We start from the raw sequence: 17,852 nt of genomic DNA, 5'->3' as shown, positions 1-17,852 counted from the left end.
CTGCACAAAGAAGGCAGTAGTTTTGCTGAAGAACAAGAGCACACTTGCAACATTGGGCTCAGAGTGGAGTACTCCTTTTTTAAGATAGATACTACCAGACTAATGGTAACAGAGAAGGAAGACTGGGATGGTTTGCAGACCCAGGACGTATCAGAAACCAAGGATGTTCTGTCTAGGGGAAAAGAAAAACAAAACAAAACTACTAAATGGACCATGATAGCCATCTTCACATATTTAAAGGGTTTTCATGTGTAAGGATGAAACTGATTTGGAATCACTACAGAAATAAGAACTATGTCCAATCTGAATATCATTTCAAAACAAGAAACTGTTCAACGGTGACCACTCTGCTTTGTGGGTTTAGTAAGCTTCCTATCACTTGACTTGCTGTGAGGCAGGATCATAAATGAGGAAAAGGTCACCTACAATCAATAAGGTGACAAGCTATACAAACTTTTAAAAAGATTTCTTTCAAAATAACAAGAACAACAATAATATATAAATGACCATCAGTGGGACTTAGAGTCTATTGTCAATTTTGCTATATCTTGGGCAGGTTAGGTAACATCTCCATTATAATTAATACTCATTGGCATTATTATTTGTTAGAAATTATGGGTTGCCCTTAATGAAATATAAGAAAAAGAAGACATGCCTTGCTTTAAAAAAAAAAAAGCTTAAAATTCAATGCAGGTTAAAGTAAAAGTAAATTTTTAAAGTATGTTATTTGACTGTCATTTGGTAGATGTGACATTCATACAACCATTTTGGAGTTAACTCTGTGGCCCAGAAATTCCACTCTTAGACAACTAACACAAGGGCAGTGGCTTTTAAAATTTTCGTTTGGGTATCTCTTAAAGGAATTTTGAAAAACTATATTCTCTTCCCACATTTTAAAATTGAAATTTAGCTGTTTTTTTTTTTAGCATGAGTTTAATGGTTACAAAATATTGAATTTTGGCACATTATAAATATTGACTCTTTAAATCACTATTTTAAGCGTAACCAACAGAATCTCAATACCATAGGGATTTGAATGGGCATGATACATTTAAAACACACAAAAATAAACTCTTTTTTAATGGTTAGGTATTTTTCATTTTTCTCTTTCAGTTATTATTTCTATTTCATTTCCTCACCAAGTTTTACCCTATTGGAATATATCTTTATGCTTTAAAGTACTTTACCATTACTCTATTTGTAGTTTTCTGCAAAAAATAAATTATTTGTACAAATTAAAATCTAAAAAATTTAAATTAAAATTTTCTTTACCAAAAGACTAAATGTTAACATATCTTTTGTTTGAAGTGCCATTAGAATTATCAGTTGGTACACAACTGCATATAGCACACTTGTTGATTATGTGTATGATTTTAATCTAAAAGTATTATCATTCCTGATGAATAATTACTGAACAAAAAAAGTAAAATATTATTGGGAATGCATCTCTCTGAGTTTCTTTTCTTTATTTGGTTCTTGTAACTGTGGATAAATATTACTTACTGCAGGAGTGAAGGAGGTTAAGCATTAATCTATGTTATATTCCTTGGCCAGATTAATCTTCCCTGAACACTGCTCCCTGGTTTACTTATAATGGCTCCTTATCATCTACTAGTCAACATCTAAATTTCCAAGTCTTATTATTATTTTTTTTTTTTGGCAGTACGTGGGCTTCTCACTGTTGTGGCTTCTCCAGTTGCGGAGCACAGGCTTCGGACGCGCAGGCTCAGTGGCCATGGCTCACGGGCCCAGCCGCTCCGCAGCATATGGGATCTTCCCAGACTGGGGCACGAACCCGTGTCCCCTGAATCGGCAGGCGGACTCTCAACCACTGCGCCACCAGGGAAGCCCCCCAAGTCTTATTTTTTAAGATCCTTTGTTATATGGTCTTACTTTTCCTATTCAACATTACTTCCTACTACCTTCTCCTAGGAACTCTGTTCCATTCAAACCTCCTCCTCCTTTAATCCCCCTCTGAATACCAGGCAACTACGTTTGTGCTTCCTCTTCATCCCTGCAATGCCCCTGTTTATTCTTTCCACCTCCCTAAATCTCACCCATCTTTCTAAGGTCCAGAACCTAACTCACGTTCTGTGAGATCTTTCCTGACTCCAATCAACCTGTCACTCTTTTTCGTGTTTTATTCCTTCTGCTCTTATAGTCTGTATTGTACAAGTAGTACCTGATGATATACTATACTGTACCCATCTATCCTTAATTATACATCACATAAAATTTAGTATTTTATTATACATTCTTTTCTTCTCTAATTGTTTCATGTCTTGTCAACCAGACCATAATTTGTTCCTATTATTACCTTTTTACAAGAAGTGCTATGATCTTTTCCACAAGCTCAAAGAGATTTGTGAACTCAGAGAAAAGAAATCAGAGGGAAAACTAAAGGTTTTCAAGTTCATAACAATGATTTTTCATTTCCATTGATGCTAAACAGGGTAACCATCCTTTCATGACAGTAGGAAGGCTATAGGTCAAACATCAGGAGGAATACGTTTGGACAGACTAAAAAGAAATCATATTATAGATTATTAAGGGTTACTAAGAGTTCCAAATTGCTTTACTTTAAAGATCTTTTAGAATCACAGGAGGGGCTAATCAAGATCCAGAATTTCCTTGAGGAACATACATCTTATGATTCTAGACTTTCATAAAAATCAAGGCTGACACTTCATCGAAGCCACCCAAAGGCAGTCCTAAGCGGCTCTGTCCCTTTGTACCTTCCGTTCCCTCTGCTGGTATGACTATACGTGTCTAGGAGACTATTTCTTTGGCACATGTTCTCATCAGGCCTCTTGACAAACTCAAGGATGGTCCTTTTCTACAATGACGGAAAGTTAGGCTATAAAGGCAGTATCAGCCACCACCCCAAAGGTCAAGTTCTAAATTGATGTTGCTTAGCTTCCAACGGAAGCTCTACCTGTAGGCTGCAGTGCAGGTGTCCTTGTACTCCTGTAGCTTCACGCACACCATGTTGAGGAACTGATCCGAATAGGCACTCAAGTCATGCATCAGGTTCATGAGGTCTTGCACTGTCTTCTCTACAATGATTGTGCTCTGGAAAAGAACACAGAGAGGACAAAGAAACTCATGAGTGTTTTGACTCGAGTAATGTTTACGACAAGGAAGGGCTACTGAAAGGATGTGATCACTTAAGACACTTGAGCTTTCCTAGAAGGATGTGACATTTAAAAATACTCCTGAAAAACAACAACAAAATAAGTATCTTACATAGTGCTAATCTTCCAAAGACCTGAGAAAGTGTTTTTTATGGAAGGACACAGGACAGGGAATTTCCTATTGATTTCATGGAATTCTTGGCATCTACAAGATATCTCTGCGCCTTTTAAGAAAGAAAATGCATATTCAGTTGAAGCCTGATTTATCACCCCCAAGGTTATACTTTGAGATGAGGGACTCATGACAGGCAGCATAAAGAAAAAGCCTTCTAGGATTTGTTTTTTAAAGTTTCAAAACCATCAATCTATTAAGAATAACAACTAACATTTGTATTGTGCCTTACAGCTTGTAGAATGTTTTCACATATACAGCATATGTTACCTCACTTGAAACTCACAGAATAATCATGATAATCATGAACACTTATTAGATTCTTACAAGTGTGAAGCTGAGCTAGGCACTCTACATGCTTTATGTCCTTTAATCCTCTCAACACACCTACCTATTGGCTGAATCCCTTAATCATCCCCAGTGTAAAGAGGAGGAAACAGGCTTAGAAAAAGAAAGAAACAAAGCAAGGGCTCCAGACTTTGCTCTTTTAGCTATACCTTTCTGCCTCAAACTTTTTCTCATGACATCATAGTATTTCCTGTTGTTTTTGTCACTGTAGAAGCAGTGTCCAAAGAGACTCAGACATGTTTTTAAACTGAATTAAAGGAATATCCAAGGGAAAAAATAAGCCCATCTTAGACACTGATAGTACTGTGCAGCAAATTGGTGTTATATCTGAAAAGAGGCATATTCAATAAATTCTAAATCTTTGGTTAAGAAAAGACAGAGTTGTTTAAACCATTAGTTCATGCCTCTTTTGAAAGAAGCACAATTACACTGGAGTAAATATTAATCACATGCTTAGAAGCTTGGAATTCTTTGGCCAATAACCGGTTTGATGAATATGTATTTATTTATATAGAATTCCATAAGCAATGTAGACTTAGCCATAAAAGTAAACATTAAAAATATTTTTTCCAGCCTGACACTAACCTTTGAAATAATCAAAGGCATTTTATTATGCTTAAATACAGACTATGGGGTACAGCATTTGGGTTAGCTTTTTTTTTCTTCTAAACATAAAAAGAATGGATAAACATGTACAGCTTTTCTCAACACAACGGAGGATCAGTTTGAGCTACGAGCTTACATATGCATGCTTATTCAGGACTATTTGGTTCTAGAGGTTTCTTCTTTCCTTCTCCTCTCCCCACACTCCAAGTAAAATAATCAGAAGGTGAAAAGGAAGGAGCAGTTATACCGTGTAAGGCAACTGCATAGGAAACCAAATTACAGTCTCTATAGAATCCCCACAAGTTCAACTTCCTTTTCTGTATTGATTTTAAGATTAAAGCACTGCAGCTTCACCCTGATCCATAATCCTGTTCCTCTGTGTTTGTGTGTGAGTGACAGGAATTGATTCTGCTTAGCTACATGTCCCCATGCTGCTAAGAAGAATCAAAAATCCTCATCCTGATTAAGAGCACAGGATATCCTACAACACGTGGACAGCAATTAATAAAGGAGAGTCGAGTGCAGCCATCCTAACAAAAGCCGTTTGAAATCTGACAAACACTGCAGGGAAGATGAGCACAAAGAAATTGCTCAGATTATTGAGAGAAAGGGCCTGGTTCTATTCCCAATTACACTACTGATAATCAACACTGGGGCAGTTTTGGGTAGCCCCTTCCTTTCTGACGGCTCCATCTAGCCTTCTGGTAACCAAGGATAATGTGATGGCTCCTCTACTCTACTGGCCCTCATCGCTCAATCGGTGTCTTGGTGCTTGCAGACTTGGGGAATATTGTGTAACTGTTCCAGGTCATCTTAGGTGTGTTTGTTCTTCCTGATTAGATTATCAACTTCTCAAAAGTGAGACGGGTGTTCTTATTTTCTAAAACCTTCCCATCCTTCCCTTCCTTTGCTTGTTTTATAATTTCTTAGGATCTTCAGGACAATACTACTAATCAAAGAAACAGGACTAATAATGTCAACCCATATAAATAATGTGAGGGATGTCATATATGTGAGGGATACTAGATACAGGCATCTTTGCATTGGGAAGTCTCTTTGGGTGGTTCAGTTTGGTCTGTATTTATGCCCGTGTTTTTGGGTGATGAGAACTGTGCTGATGACAGTCGGAGAGGAAGGGGAGATTGTAGGCACAGAGGAATATCCCCTGGAGATAAAGATTTTGGGGGTAAACAGGAAGTACCTGCAGGGAATGATTAGCTTATGTGATGCTATATGATTATATACAATTTTCTAGCTATTTGGTTGGTTTACCTTGTCATGGTAGCACTCTGGATAATCAATCACTACATTCTCTTCAAGGAAAATGACACTGTAGTTTGCCAAATGATGCATATTTTTACAGGGGAAAAAAGATTCCATTTTCCAAGAATTTACAACAATTTCCAAATCAGTGGCTCTGACAGATAAATACTGAAAATATCAAATTTCTAACAAGGTCAATCCTGTTTTTATTTATTTGATCCCTTTGGTATCACAAATGATTTATTGTCTCATTATTAATTTGGAGAATTGCCAATGTTGACTATAATGACTTCATAGTAAGTAAAACCCTGATTTTATTCATTATAATTTCTATTAAACATATCACAAATGATTGATATTTGTTGAAAAATAACTCAATTCTCATTTCTTGCAACCTATTACCAGGTAATAAGTCTGAGCATGACATGAAAAATGAGAAAAGGAAAAAATATCCCAGGATAGCTGAGACAATTAAAAAAAAAACCACTGCTATGAAAAATAAACAACTAAAGTTTCTTACAGGGATATATCAGCAATCTAAAACAAGAGGACAGTATATAAGGACCAGCTCTTTGGTTCTGAACTTAAAAATTTTAATGAATGAATGAATGAAGATCATTGGACACTGAAGACCTTGTCCATTTGGCCCAAGCCCTATTGGGGTATGGCGACTACTGGTTCACTTCTTTATTTACAGTCTCTTCTGTCACACTACAAAATCCTTTTGATCAGTGACTATACCTTCATATCTCTACTGCCTAGTAGCAAGGTATCTGGCACACTGAAGGTGCTAAAAGATGTTTATCAGATGAATTAATGCACATTCAGAACAGAATGAAAAGACAGATTTAGAGTATAATTTTAATGTAAAATAGTGGGTCAAAAGCCTGATTTGGTAAAGTGGAATCAGACCATGGCCTCTTTGTTACTACATTACTGTACCTTAATTCCCATGGCTCTAAAGACTGAACACTTATTACGACTAAAAGTCTTAGACTTTGCTACCAAAACATTCCTAATTTCACTTGACTGTATTATTTTCTATAATGGAAATCCATAAATATATATACACACACAATTCAGGAAGTACAAACTCATAAAACTTTAGTTTGGAAAATGCAGTCTCTGTATGTCTGCTGTTTTAGCCCTTGAATCAGGGATGGTTCAGAGACGCTGCAGAGAACCTAGGGTCCTGGAAAACTACTTTAGGAAGAATTTGAAAGAAAACATAGAGTAAATCCATTCGCCACTTGAGACACACCCCACTACACCATACATATACACCAGCAACTGTGGAGGGAGAGGGCTTGACGAATGTCTGACGATGACAACAATGTTTCTGCTTATGGGGACACATCCAACTACAAGTCACCAAAACTTGTCATTCCATATTGTCCTTCCAATTACCATCAGCTCTAAGCTGTGGTTGGCCATAAACGATAACAACTACAACAATGATAGTAATGACAGAAATCAAAAGGAAATTTTGCTTTCTGTTTTTTTATCTATATTTTGATTTGCGTGATGTTTAAAATATTCTGAATGGGTTTGCTCCTTTAATAAGCTAACTGGTAAAAGACTATGCATCCAGGGGGTTGGTGACTGAGGAAACTGCCACGTCTATGCTCTTCCTAATCATCCTCCACCTCAAAAGCTGAGTAATCTTTTAAAAAGTTATGTCTGGGCTTCCCTGGTGACCCAGTGGTTAAGAATTTGCCTGCCAAAGCATGGGACACAGGTTCAAGCCCTGGTCCGAGAAGATCCCACTTGCTGCAGAGCAACTAAGCCCGTGCGCCACAACTACTGAGCCTGCGCTTTAGAGCCCACGAGCCACAACTACTGAGCTCACGTGCCACAACTACTGAGCCCACGTGCCACAACTACTGAAGCCCGCACGCCTAGAGCCCATGCTCTGCAACAAGAGAAGCCACCGCAATGAGAAGCCTGCGCACTGCAACAAAGAGTAGCCCCCACTCAACGCAACTAGAGAAAGACCACATGCAGCAACGAAGACCCAGTGCAGACAAAAAAAAAAAAAAAAAAAAAAAAATCCTTAAGAAAAAATGAATCTTTAAAAGACAAAAAGACTTATGTCTCCCACAGAAATGAGTGCTTATGTCCACCAAAAAGACATGAACACAAGTCCTCATAGCAGTTCTACTTATAATAGTTTAAAAAAATAATAAAAGTGGTCCTTATGTCCATCAATAGTTTATGGGCAAATGAACTGTGGTATACTCATACAACGGAATACTGCAGAGCAAGGAAAAAGGATGCACTATTACTACACGTGACATGGACGTGCATGCCAAGTGAAAGTATTCAGACACAAAGCAGCACAACTGTATGGTTTCGTCATTACTGTAGTTCAAAAACAGGCAAAAGTAATCTCTGGTGATAGGCGTCATAACAGTGGCCACCCTTGGAGGCGGTGGGTCCTGAATGGGAAGGAGAGAACCTTCCAGGTGCTGGAAATACCTTGAGTGGGTAGCTACTGCACGAGTAAAAACATGTGTAAAAAATTTTTGCACTTAAGATTGGTGCACTTCACAGTTTGTAAATTTAACATCAAAAGAAAAAAGTTAAAGTTCTATCTGATTATGTCTCTACCAACTTAAAGCTCTTTAATGCACTAGGCCCCATATTCCCCTCTAGCCTCACTATTTGCCATTTTCCTCTTGCTTGCCTAACATCTGGCTACGTGGCGTTGCCTCAGTTCTTCATTCTCATTTCAGGGCTTTGCGCTTGCCTGCAAAGTTCTGTCCCTTGTCTTCCTTTCCTAGAGTACTTTTTCTTATCTTTCAGGTCTCAGCTAAAAACTCCTTTGTGTGGGAAGACTCTCCCTAACCTTCATTAGGTCCTCCTGTTAGAAACACCTAGAACATATCTATCTATCTAGCCATCTCCCCCAGAGATGGTTCTGTTTCATTTGAGAACCCAGATTAATACCCACTGCAAGAGAGGAGGGGGGACTGGGAGGGACATCTGGTCGGTGGTTACGTGCACACATGTTAAATCTCAATTTTAAACAATTTATGTCCAACCATCACACAAATGAATAGGCACCCCTTCAAAAATTTGTCTGAGAATACCATCTGTGAGTGTGTAAGTCTTCCATTATAATGGTTTTCACTTAGGGTATATTTTTAAAATGTGAAGATGTAGCAGTACTGTTGGCAATATTACCATAGACCACTGCTATAGATGAGAACTGTTGAGAAGCCTTAGACGTTTTGTGGGGAAAGAGCTGGGAATTTAACGAATGGATTAAATAGATACAGATTTATTAAGCAAATATGTCCTCTATGCCAAATACTAGGCTAACTTAGGAGATCAAAAGCCAGATGAGACAAGTTTCCTGCCCTCCTGCCATCTTAGATATTAGTAGCAGAAGACACACAAGTTCACAAACAAGGACAATAAAGGCTCATAGGTGCTGCTACCTTGGGCATCTGTATATTGGGCAATAGAAGCACGGAGGAGGAAAGAGTTAATTGAACTGGGGTCGAAGGGGTGCAGGGAGTCCTGAGAAAGAGCAAGTTACAACTGAACTGAGTCCAGAAAGATAAATAGCAACTTGTCGATTGACAAAGACTGGGGAGGGAAGCACTTCTGGCAGATGAAGCAGCATGAACATGAAGTGGTGTGGGATTCGGGGAATTGCACATGGTTCTTCACGGCTGGGGATGAAGGGTGTGCATGTGTGTGTGTAGAGAAGCAGTACGAAGCTAGAGCCTCAGGGTCCTTTTACAACATATACATACATAACACCTAAATATTTCGAATATCTCCTCCCCACCAAGAAAATACAACAAATTAATCCAATCTGATGTCACTAATCACTAGATGATCCACTCTAAGTGTAGGAAGATAATTTCAAAAGGTTCCATTCTACCATTCAGAAAAAGACAAATACACTTATATAACCAACTGGGAAATACATTCGGAGCTCTGGCAGCCTCAAGCGCTAGGTAGAATTTATACGTAGGCTTAAACAAAGAAAATATGAGGTCAAATTTTGGGCAATCAGAAAAACTATATCCCTTTAGAATTCACAAAAGTGGTCATAAAATTTATTTGCCAAGTGAAAACTTGGAAAACACATATGATGTAAATTACAAATAGTATTTATTTTTAACATTTTGAGTAGAGGATCATTTATGGTTGAATAAAATCTGTGCCTAATATATCTTATAAGTACAGCTGGCTTTTTATGAGGTTTATTTAGGAGGTTGTGACTTCATATTCACAGCAAAACAAAATAGCAGGGAAGGGGAAAGAAGTATACAACAGTTGTGCTTAATTAGACTATGAAATCCCAAGGGCATCTTTGTTTCCCAAGCTAACACTAAATAATAAAGGAATGTTTGTTGACTTATATACATCAAATCAATATAACTCTATGGACAGGTTATCCATTCCCTTTGATATGTAATGGAACCCAGAGAGGAGAAATAAATCAACGAATAGGTGAGCATTAGCACTAGTGAGAAATATCTCCAACTCCACCCTTCCCCCCCCCCATACACACACATACCACACACATAATTCAAAAGCACTTTAAGGTTACTATCCTGCAAACTACATAGTGCTACATGTTAGGAGGGAGACAGAAGTATATTAGCAACAAAATTAGCAGCTATAGTACTTCTTTTCTTGCCAAGCAATGTTCTTGGTATAAAGCATGGTCTCTTTTCCCAGGGGATAATGATAATCTAGTTGGGATAACATCATTCAGAACAAGAAACAAGTGGTTTTCCAAGAGATGAAAGTGCAAAAGACAACGGAGGAGAATAGGAGTTGGGGAGCCTGAACTGGGATCTGGAGGATGGGTCAGGTTTGGATTCATGGAAAGGAAGGAACAAGGTATTTCAGGCTAGAGAAAAGAGGTAGGCAAAGCCTGGAGATGAGGAGTGAGCTGGTCACAAATAGCAAAGAGAAGTCAAGGGTGGTTGGAGGATGAGAAAGGGTTGACTGGACAGTGGGGAACCAGCTTGTGGAAGGCCTGAGTGACAAGCTGAGGGCTTTTTCCTGCAGATGGAGAGAAGCAGCGCAGTGTATTAGGTAGTGGAGCTCAGAATCCTAATTCTAGAGCTGAAAGCAACTTGCTATCCACAGTCAAATTCTCTTAAGCACATAACAATTATGGTCCTAGATGGAACCGTAGTTTGGACAAACCAGTTGAGAAGAACATTTCTGCAACATTTGGGAAATTTCAAAATGGACTAGATATTACATGATATTAAGAACTAACTGCTAACATTGGTAACAGTGATAATGTTATTTTGATAAGAAAATGCTCTTGCTCTGCAGAGAGTAATACTAAAATATTTTGGTATAAAATAGCTTGAGGTCTTGGTTTACACAAGAGGAGATATATGAAGCAATAGTTTTCAGACACTGGAGAAGGAAAATAAATGAAGTGAGCCCTATGGATGCCCCAGCTGGTGTTTCCAGGCCATAATGCAGGAAGGTGATACTTAAACAGTGCCTGGAAGCCTTGCTGAGCTGAGATAGAACTTGGAGTTTTGGAACGTTAAGGTAGCTAGAGTTTTATGAGGCAAAATAGTGGAGAGGAGGGAGCTGCACAAAGAAAGGGGAGAAGGAGGAAGGAGGGAGGAGAGAAGGAGGAAGAAGGAGAGAGATCCAGAGAGGGAGAGAGATCTCTGTAGATCATCAAGAGTGCCCTCAAATCTCTGGCTGAGTTCTGATCTGTGCCTGTGGAGCTGAAACATGCAAGGCTGGTGAAAGTACTACCTGGAAAGAGCAGGTGGAATTCCCAGAGTTCACACAGGGGCGGGAGTGGTTCATGTTCCCACCGGCTGGAATGGGACACCCAATAGATCTGCTGGAGTCCTCAGAAAGGTACTGGCACCATAGTGAGGCCAAGTTAACCTTGGACTAAAGATTGCCCTGGACACGTCGACATGTCTAACAAATCCTAGAAGGAAACCTTGAAATAAATGGCATAATTCTAAGTCATAAACTGTGTCCGAAACAAAGCTCAGCAATATTTAAAAGACTACAACAGAATCCGGCATCCGATGCTGCACCTAAATTACACGTCCAGCACCAAATAAGAGAAACAGACCCAGAAAGAACACAGAGAACAGAACTGGTAGACAAGGAGGCTAAAATAACCGTTATAAATATGCTCCTATGTTCAAGAACACAGAGGAAAACACGAACATGACAAGAAGAGAGACGGAAGACATGGCAATGGAAACTATCCAACATAAAACACAGAGGAAAGAGAGATGGAAATGATGGAAGAGAGAGTCAGTGAACTGTGGGACAACACCAAGCAACCTAGTATACGTGCAACTGATACTCCCAAAGCAGGTGGGGAGGGGCAGAAAAAAATGAGGGCAGAAAAAGTCCCAAATCTGATGACAACTATAAGCTCACAGATCCAAGGAGCTCAACAGATCTCAAACAGAAGATGACAAAAACTACAGTGAGACACACTATAATCAAATTGCTGAAAACCAAGGATAAATAGGAAAATCTTAAAAACAGTATGAAAAAAAAAAAAGAAATGAGATTTGAAAGGAAAAAAGAAGAATTCAGGTCTTCTGATTCCCATTTCAATGTTCTCTTTACTACCCCATACTGTGCCTTCTCCTGGCAAAAATGGTGTCAGGTGAAGATGGACCTGGCTGGCACATGGGGGTTGACAGAGGTACTAGAAACAAGTACTAGAAAAGCTAAGGGAGAAGAGCTTCAAGTAAGAGAGGTAGTGTAAGGGCTTCCAACTTTTAAGAAATAAACCAACCACTCACAAATCCTCCGATGGAGAAATAAGAACCTCCAATGGAAGACTTACTCCAGGTCATAGTCTCCCCAGGAATTTTATTTCCCAGTTATATATTTTGAAACATTCTCTTTCTGTTCAAAGGACCCAATATTATTCCATGCTCTACAGTCGATACACATTAAAAAAAAAAAAAAACAAAACCCGAACTTTCTTTTCCTTAACCCAACCAATATAAGTTTATTTTTTTAAGGTAATTTACTCAAAGAAAAAATTAATAACAGGAAGCCACATAAAAGTAAAAAGGCATGAAAAAGAACAAATATAAACTTATAGAAAACATACATTCAAAGATAATCAAATTCTAGCCCCTTCTTGACTTGATTAACAAAGGTAAAATACTCAAATACTGTACCCTGGTTTCCTGTCTTATTTTGGATATACCAGCAAATATAAATAGCATGTATATTATAATATAAATGTGAACATTAGAATGAGCTACCTACCCATCATCCATCTGTCAATCTAGCCAACATTTACTGAACATCTACTATGCATTATCTCATTTAACTCCCTAATACATTTTATTTATATAATATGTATTTACTATCTATAAGATGGCTACTATTATTCCTATTTGATATTCCTATTTGGGGAAACCCAACACTAAGAAATCAAAGAGTTGTTCAAGGTCACACAACTAGAAAGCTGTAATTCCAGTGGGGATTTGAACTCAGGCAGCCTGAATTTTTAGTTGCTTCCAGAAAAAACACAGAAGTGCTAAGTGATGAGTTAATTTTTCCAGGCATTCCACAATGCCCGGTGCAGCACAGTCGAGGTGATGAGGACTGATTCTGGAAGGTTACTGTGACCTTCAGATAACAGTTTCAGCATTGCGACTGGTGAGACCAGAACCAGGTTTACAGGAAGCTGTGAAGGAGCTCAGCAAGTGGATGGGATGGAGTTAAGGCAGGAAGTAAAGACTGGACCCTCCTGGTCCTAGGCTCTCCGGGATGACCAGCTATCTGGAGGCACAGGTCACTCCAATGCCAGCAGCCAAGAGACTCTTCAGTGACAGTTTTAAGCCAGCAAGGGCTCTAATCTCTTCACACTTTCCTGATACCCTGCCCTCTTAAACCACCCAGAACTGATACCTAAGACAAAAGGTTTGGACATAAGGACATAAGACTGCCAGACAGGCTCAGGCTAATAATTCAAACTGTCTCAAACTTATCTTTCTGAAATTATATTTTCGCATAATTTTCCATGCCCTGCCAACATCATCACCATTGCATTTTCTAACACCCTTCTTCCTGAGAACTCAGAGTACTTCATAAATATCTCAATCAATATCCCAACAGATTGTGAGAAAGTAGAGCAGTCATTATCCCTATTTTTTAGCAAGTCTAACATTTAAAGCAGTTTCAAGCAACAAGTATAACAGTTCGAAAGAGGTTTTTAAAGAGCTCGAGAACACCAAGCTGCCAACAAAGGTGGTCTTAAATGCCTGTATTTGTTTATATTTCTCAAGTTCTCATTCAATTCGGACTACTTTCTGTCAAGTTGCAAAGCACCTGCATTCACAGAAACCCCTTTCTTGACGCAGTGGTATTATTCAAGCCTATTATGTGACTATTTTGCCCTTTTAAAGATTACCTGTCCCCAGTCACTCTACTTAGCACCAACAGACAAACCAACCTGGAAATTCACAGAGCAGAACCTTTACAATTCTTTCTCCTAGCAAAGGCAAGGTCTCCCCAGCAGGAGGTTGCAATGACCCACAATGGGGCACAATTCATTAGGGAAGAGCTACAAATATATAAATCAACGTGACAGAGGAGGAAGTCCGGCTGAACCCAGCGGGAGATACAGGCATTTGTTCCACTCTGTGCAGGCTCACCTGTCTTTGGTGGCTCACACCATATAATCATCAATTATGCTGACAAGTTTGCCTCCAAATCGTTTCAGCCTCAGTTACTCAGGCATCTCAGAAGAGAGAGCCGGAGCCCTCTGAGGAGGAGAATGAGGAGGGAGCTTGGCTTCCAGGAAACGAGAACATATGGAATTATTTGGGGGAGAGAGTATGTGAGGAAGCATGCAAGCGTGCAAGCGGAAATTCGTTCAAGGGTAGAGATCCAACGCGGTTATGACTTATACTGGGAGGGACTATTTGAGAAGAGCTCATGAATTTCAAAAAGATCTTGTTTTTAACAAAACTGGCTGTTGTAAAACCAGCATTCCAGCTCATTCGATAAAGTTAACCGTTCTACGTGACCTTTGCACGCTGAGCAAAACAGTACGCACCACTGGGCAAAAATCACATCACCGTGCATCAGGAGACCTGGGCTGCAAACATAGTTGTAACGCTGACTGCCTTCGGGGATACTGAATAAGTTACTCTCTTTTCTTCACTTGCAAGGGGTGTGTGATAGTCTTCATGACCCATGGTGGCATCTCCAGCCTGCCCACCGTAAAGTCAATTTGAGCTTTACCTCATTTTCCCAAGTTTAGGAGATGAGTCATTCACACTTATCCTAGATTTTAGTTATCAAAGCACATTATTTGTGCCTATACAAGATTAGAAATTACCAAAATGCATCTGTTGAACTCAACTCAATGGCATCCCGCCAAAGTTTGCATGAAAGGAACAGTAATAGAACCACCCACATTGCCCAGGGAAGCAGCTTTTCTCCTGAGTCCAAAAAACAGTTAGTGGTTAAAAATCAGAATATCGAAGCTTTGATGTATTTCCTTCTAAGAGAATTTCTTCACACAGGAAACGCCCACGCCACTGGGAAAGATACAGCCAACACTTACGTGTACAATAATTTCTAGACTTTAGGATTTCAGCAGCCAGGAAACATAAATGGATCAACACAGATCCAACTTTTTATGGTGCTAAGTTACGATGCTTAAAACAAAACCAAAACAGATCACCTACACTATCACTGTTTTTACAGAAGTATGATAAAAGTATGACTATTTTAACACCAAAAAATGGGAGGAAAATAATATCAGAAAAAAAGGACGGTTCTTCCCCCAAAAGTAAACTTAAAAATCTTCTCTCTCTTTCTCTCTCGCTCACATACTCACCTATACCCCATCCCCCCATTACCACGCCCACTACACTGACCTGGCTTTACCCATTATCTGTGGATGCCACTTTGGACTGGCTGACCCAGGTTAGTGGATTGGGCTTTGGGGACCACAGCTCTAGGAGGGAGGTGTTAGGTATCATTAACAGAGTACATGTTTTACAGGTCACTATGTCTGATGAGCCACAGATGCTAAGGGACAATGTTCAACTGTTGTGATTGTTTTCGGCTTTGGGCTCGGGAGGTGGGCAGTCATCAATCCACCAAACCAGGGTTTTGTATTCATTCTGGAGTCTCTTATGAGACGAAGGAGGAGAACAGAGACAGGCTCACGTGTTTTAAAAAGTAGGAGGAATTAAGCACACAAAGATTCAGCTGTCATGATTTTATCTTTGGGTTGTAGGTATAAAATTTCTTACAATATGAAATGAATACAAAATTCAAAAGTACTACATGGAATAATAAAATCGTTCAACAGCCTCTTACTGTGGGTAACTTAGGAGGCACTTTAAGAACATACAGATATAATTTCGAAAGAAAACTCTAACGGTTCATAAAATTACCACTGTTCCCATGTAACTGAAAACAATAGAGCCGACCGCAAAATACAGACAGAGCATTCAAATCATTTTAATGGTTTCTCATTTTTTTCTTTTAAACTCTCTGCTCCTTTTATCACTAAGATTTTTTTTTTAAATGAAAAGTGGAATGTCCCTGCTGCCCATTTTCTTCTTTTATTGTTTCCCTTTTGTTCTAAAAATGAGGGTAAAATTAAATGCTTAGATCACTAGAGATTTCTAGATGGTCAGACAAATGAGTACAGGACTCCTAGGCTTGCGTTTTTCATAGATATGGACATATATCTCTCACTCGGTCTCCATGGCTCTTGTTCAATACAAATTTGATTTAGCCTAAGTACCTTCAGTATGTGACAACCAAATTTCTACCTAGAAAGAGGGGCAAAATTGGTTTCATTGCTTAAATTAAAATGGCAAATTTCTATGCATTATAAAGTATCCCTTAATTTTCTTGGTTTGTATATCTAAAATAAAATAGAAAACGTTTATATTTATACACTTTAATCTTTGCAGATTATTGTGAAATGTAACTGTTTTTCTTCCTATTTATTTGTCTCCCTTCCTGATCGCCACCTTTTCTCCAGGTTATTTCATTAACATTTTTCCTAGTTCCCTGGAGCTACTAATCCTGTGTTATAACCCCAGGCCATTCTTCCTCTTCTTTTATTCTCCTGTGTTCCTTTTGCTATTCTCCTTTCTGTCTTAAACTTTCTACCACACAATAAGCCTGTGGGTAAGGGCTGGATAGCAACTGGAACTGTTTATTCTCTTAAATAAATACGCATATACTTCTTATGATATGCCACGCATTATTCTAGGTGCTTTTAAAATTATTAACTCATTTAATCACCGTAGTAACTCTATGAGGCAGATAGTACTATGATCTCCACTTGACAGATGATGAAACTGAGGCATAAAGCCCAGGGTAACACAACTAATGAATGGTGGAGCCAGACTCGAGGCCAGCCAGTCTGGCATCGGAGCCCTTGTTCTTAAGAAGAATAAGGAGAAGTAGAAGGGGAAGGGAGCTGGAAAACAGAGGGGGAACGAGAGAAATGAACAACTGATTCACTGGGAATGAGAAGGATGCAGGGAAGGGCAGCTTAAAAGTAGCTATGGAGACATTGTAAAAATCTGGGCTTGATGTTCACAGGAGCAGAGACACGTATGGCAGGCATGACCATGCTAGTGGAAGAGTGTTGCCGTCTTGAAGATAAATGGTAACTGACGTGGCTCAAGGTCATCAGTGACTAGAACGCTGGCAGCAGTAGACTAGAACAGCCTGACTGGTCATGTGCTGGTAAATGGTTAGCAACCTGCTCTTCAGGGAGCTGAGGGAGTCCCAATTTGTAATATTTGCTAGTTTCCATTTGTAAACACTCCCACCACGGCCGATTTCACAACTAGTGAATTGCCAGTGTGACGGACGTCACTGAACTCAGAGGTGGGAAGAGAGATGCACAGTAACACCCCTGGTAATACAGTGTTGCTGCCATCAGCTATGATAGGCGCAAAAAACTAATAACAGAGATACTGGTAAAATGTAAAATAATCAAGAAGTGTTGAGTTTGAGTAGTTATTACCTGTGTTTTTAATATTACAGAATTTACTTTTTAATAATGGCTGTGTTTAATAACTGGCTTACAAGATTTCTGAAAATTTAACAGCCAACCCTCTGGAGCCTATGGGAGCTAGGTCCTGTACACCACTGAGCATGACCACCCGAACACATTCATTCTCAAATAAGTGGGTGGATCGTCATCTGGAGACTTGACCTTCACAATGTCCCAAATTTGCCACACCAGGAAATAAATGCAGGAAGAGGAAAACAAACAAAATGAAAGAGCTTTTGAAAAACCACAGAGCCATTCTAATCTGATGCAAGGAGACAGAGGCCAGTGC

General features: G+C 39.1%; 1 protein-coding gene across 4 annotated transcripts in view; it reads right to left on the bottom strand.

Moving 5' to 3' along the window:
* Positions 1-17,852, bottom strand: part of EXOC4 (exocyst complex component 4) — an 831,307-nt gene that overhangs the window by 175,335 nt on the left and 638,120 nt on the right. For all 4 annotated transcript variants that reach the window (XM_079931122.1, XM_079931120.1, XM_079931121.1 and 1 more), the window contains exon 12: positions 2,936-3,072. In XM_079931122.1, the coding sequence (XP_079787248.1) occupies positions 2,936-3,072 (137 nt within the window). The remainder of the gene's footprint in view (positions 1-2,935; positions 3,073-17,852) is intronic.

Source organism: Stenella coeruleoalba (assembly GCF_951394435.1).
Source record: "Stenella coeruleoalba genome assembly, chromosome: 9".
NCBI lineage: Eukaryota > Metazoa > Chordata > Mammalia > Artiodactyla > Delphinidae > Stenella > Stenella coeruleoalba.
This window is presented reverse-complemented; position numbering and strand designations above follow the sequence as displayed.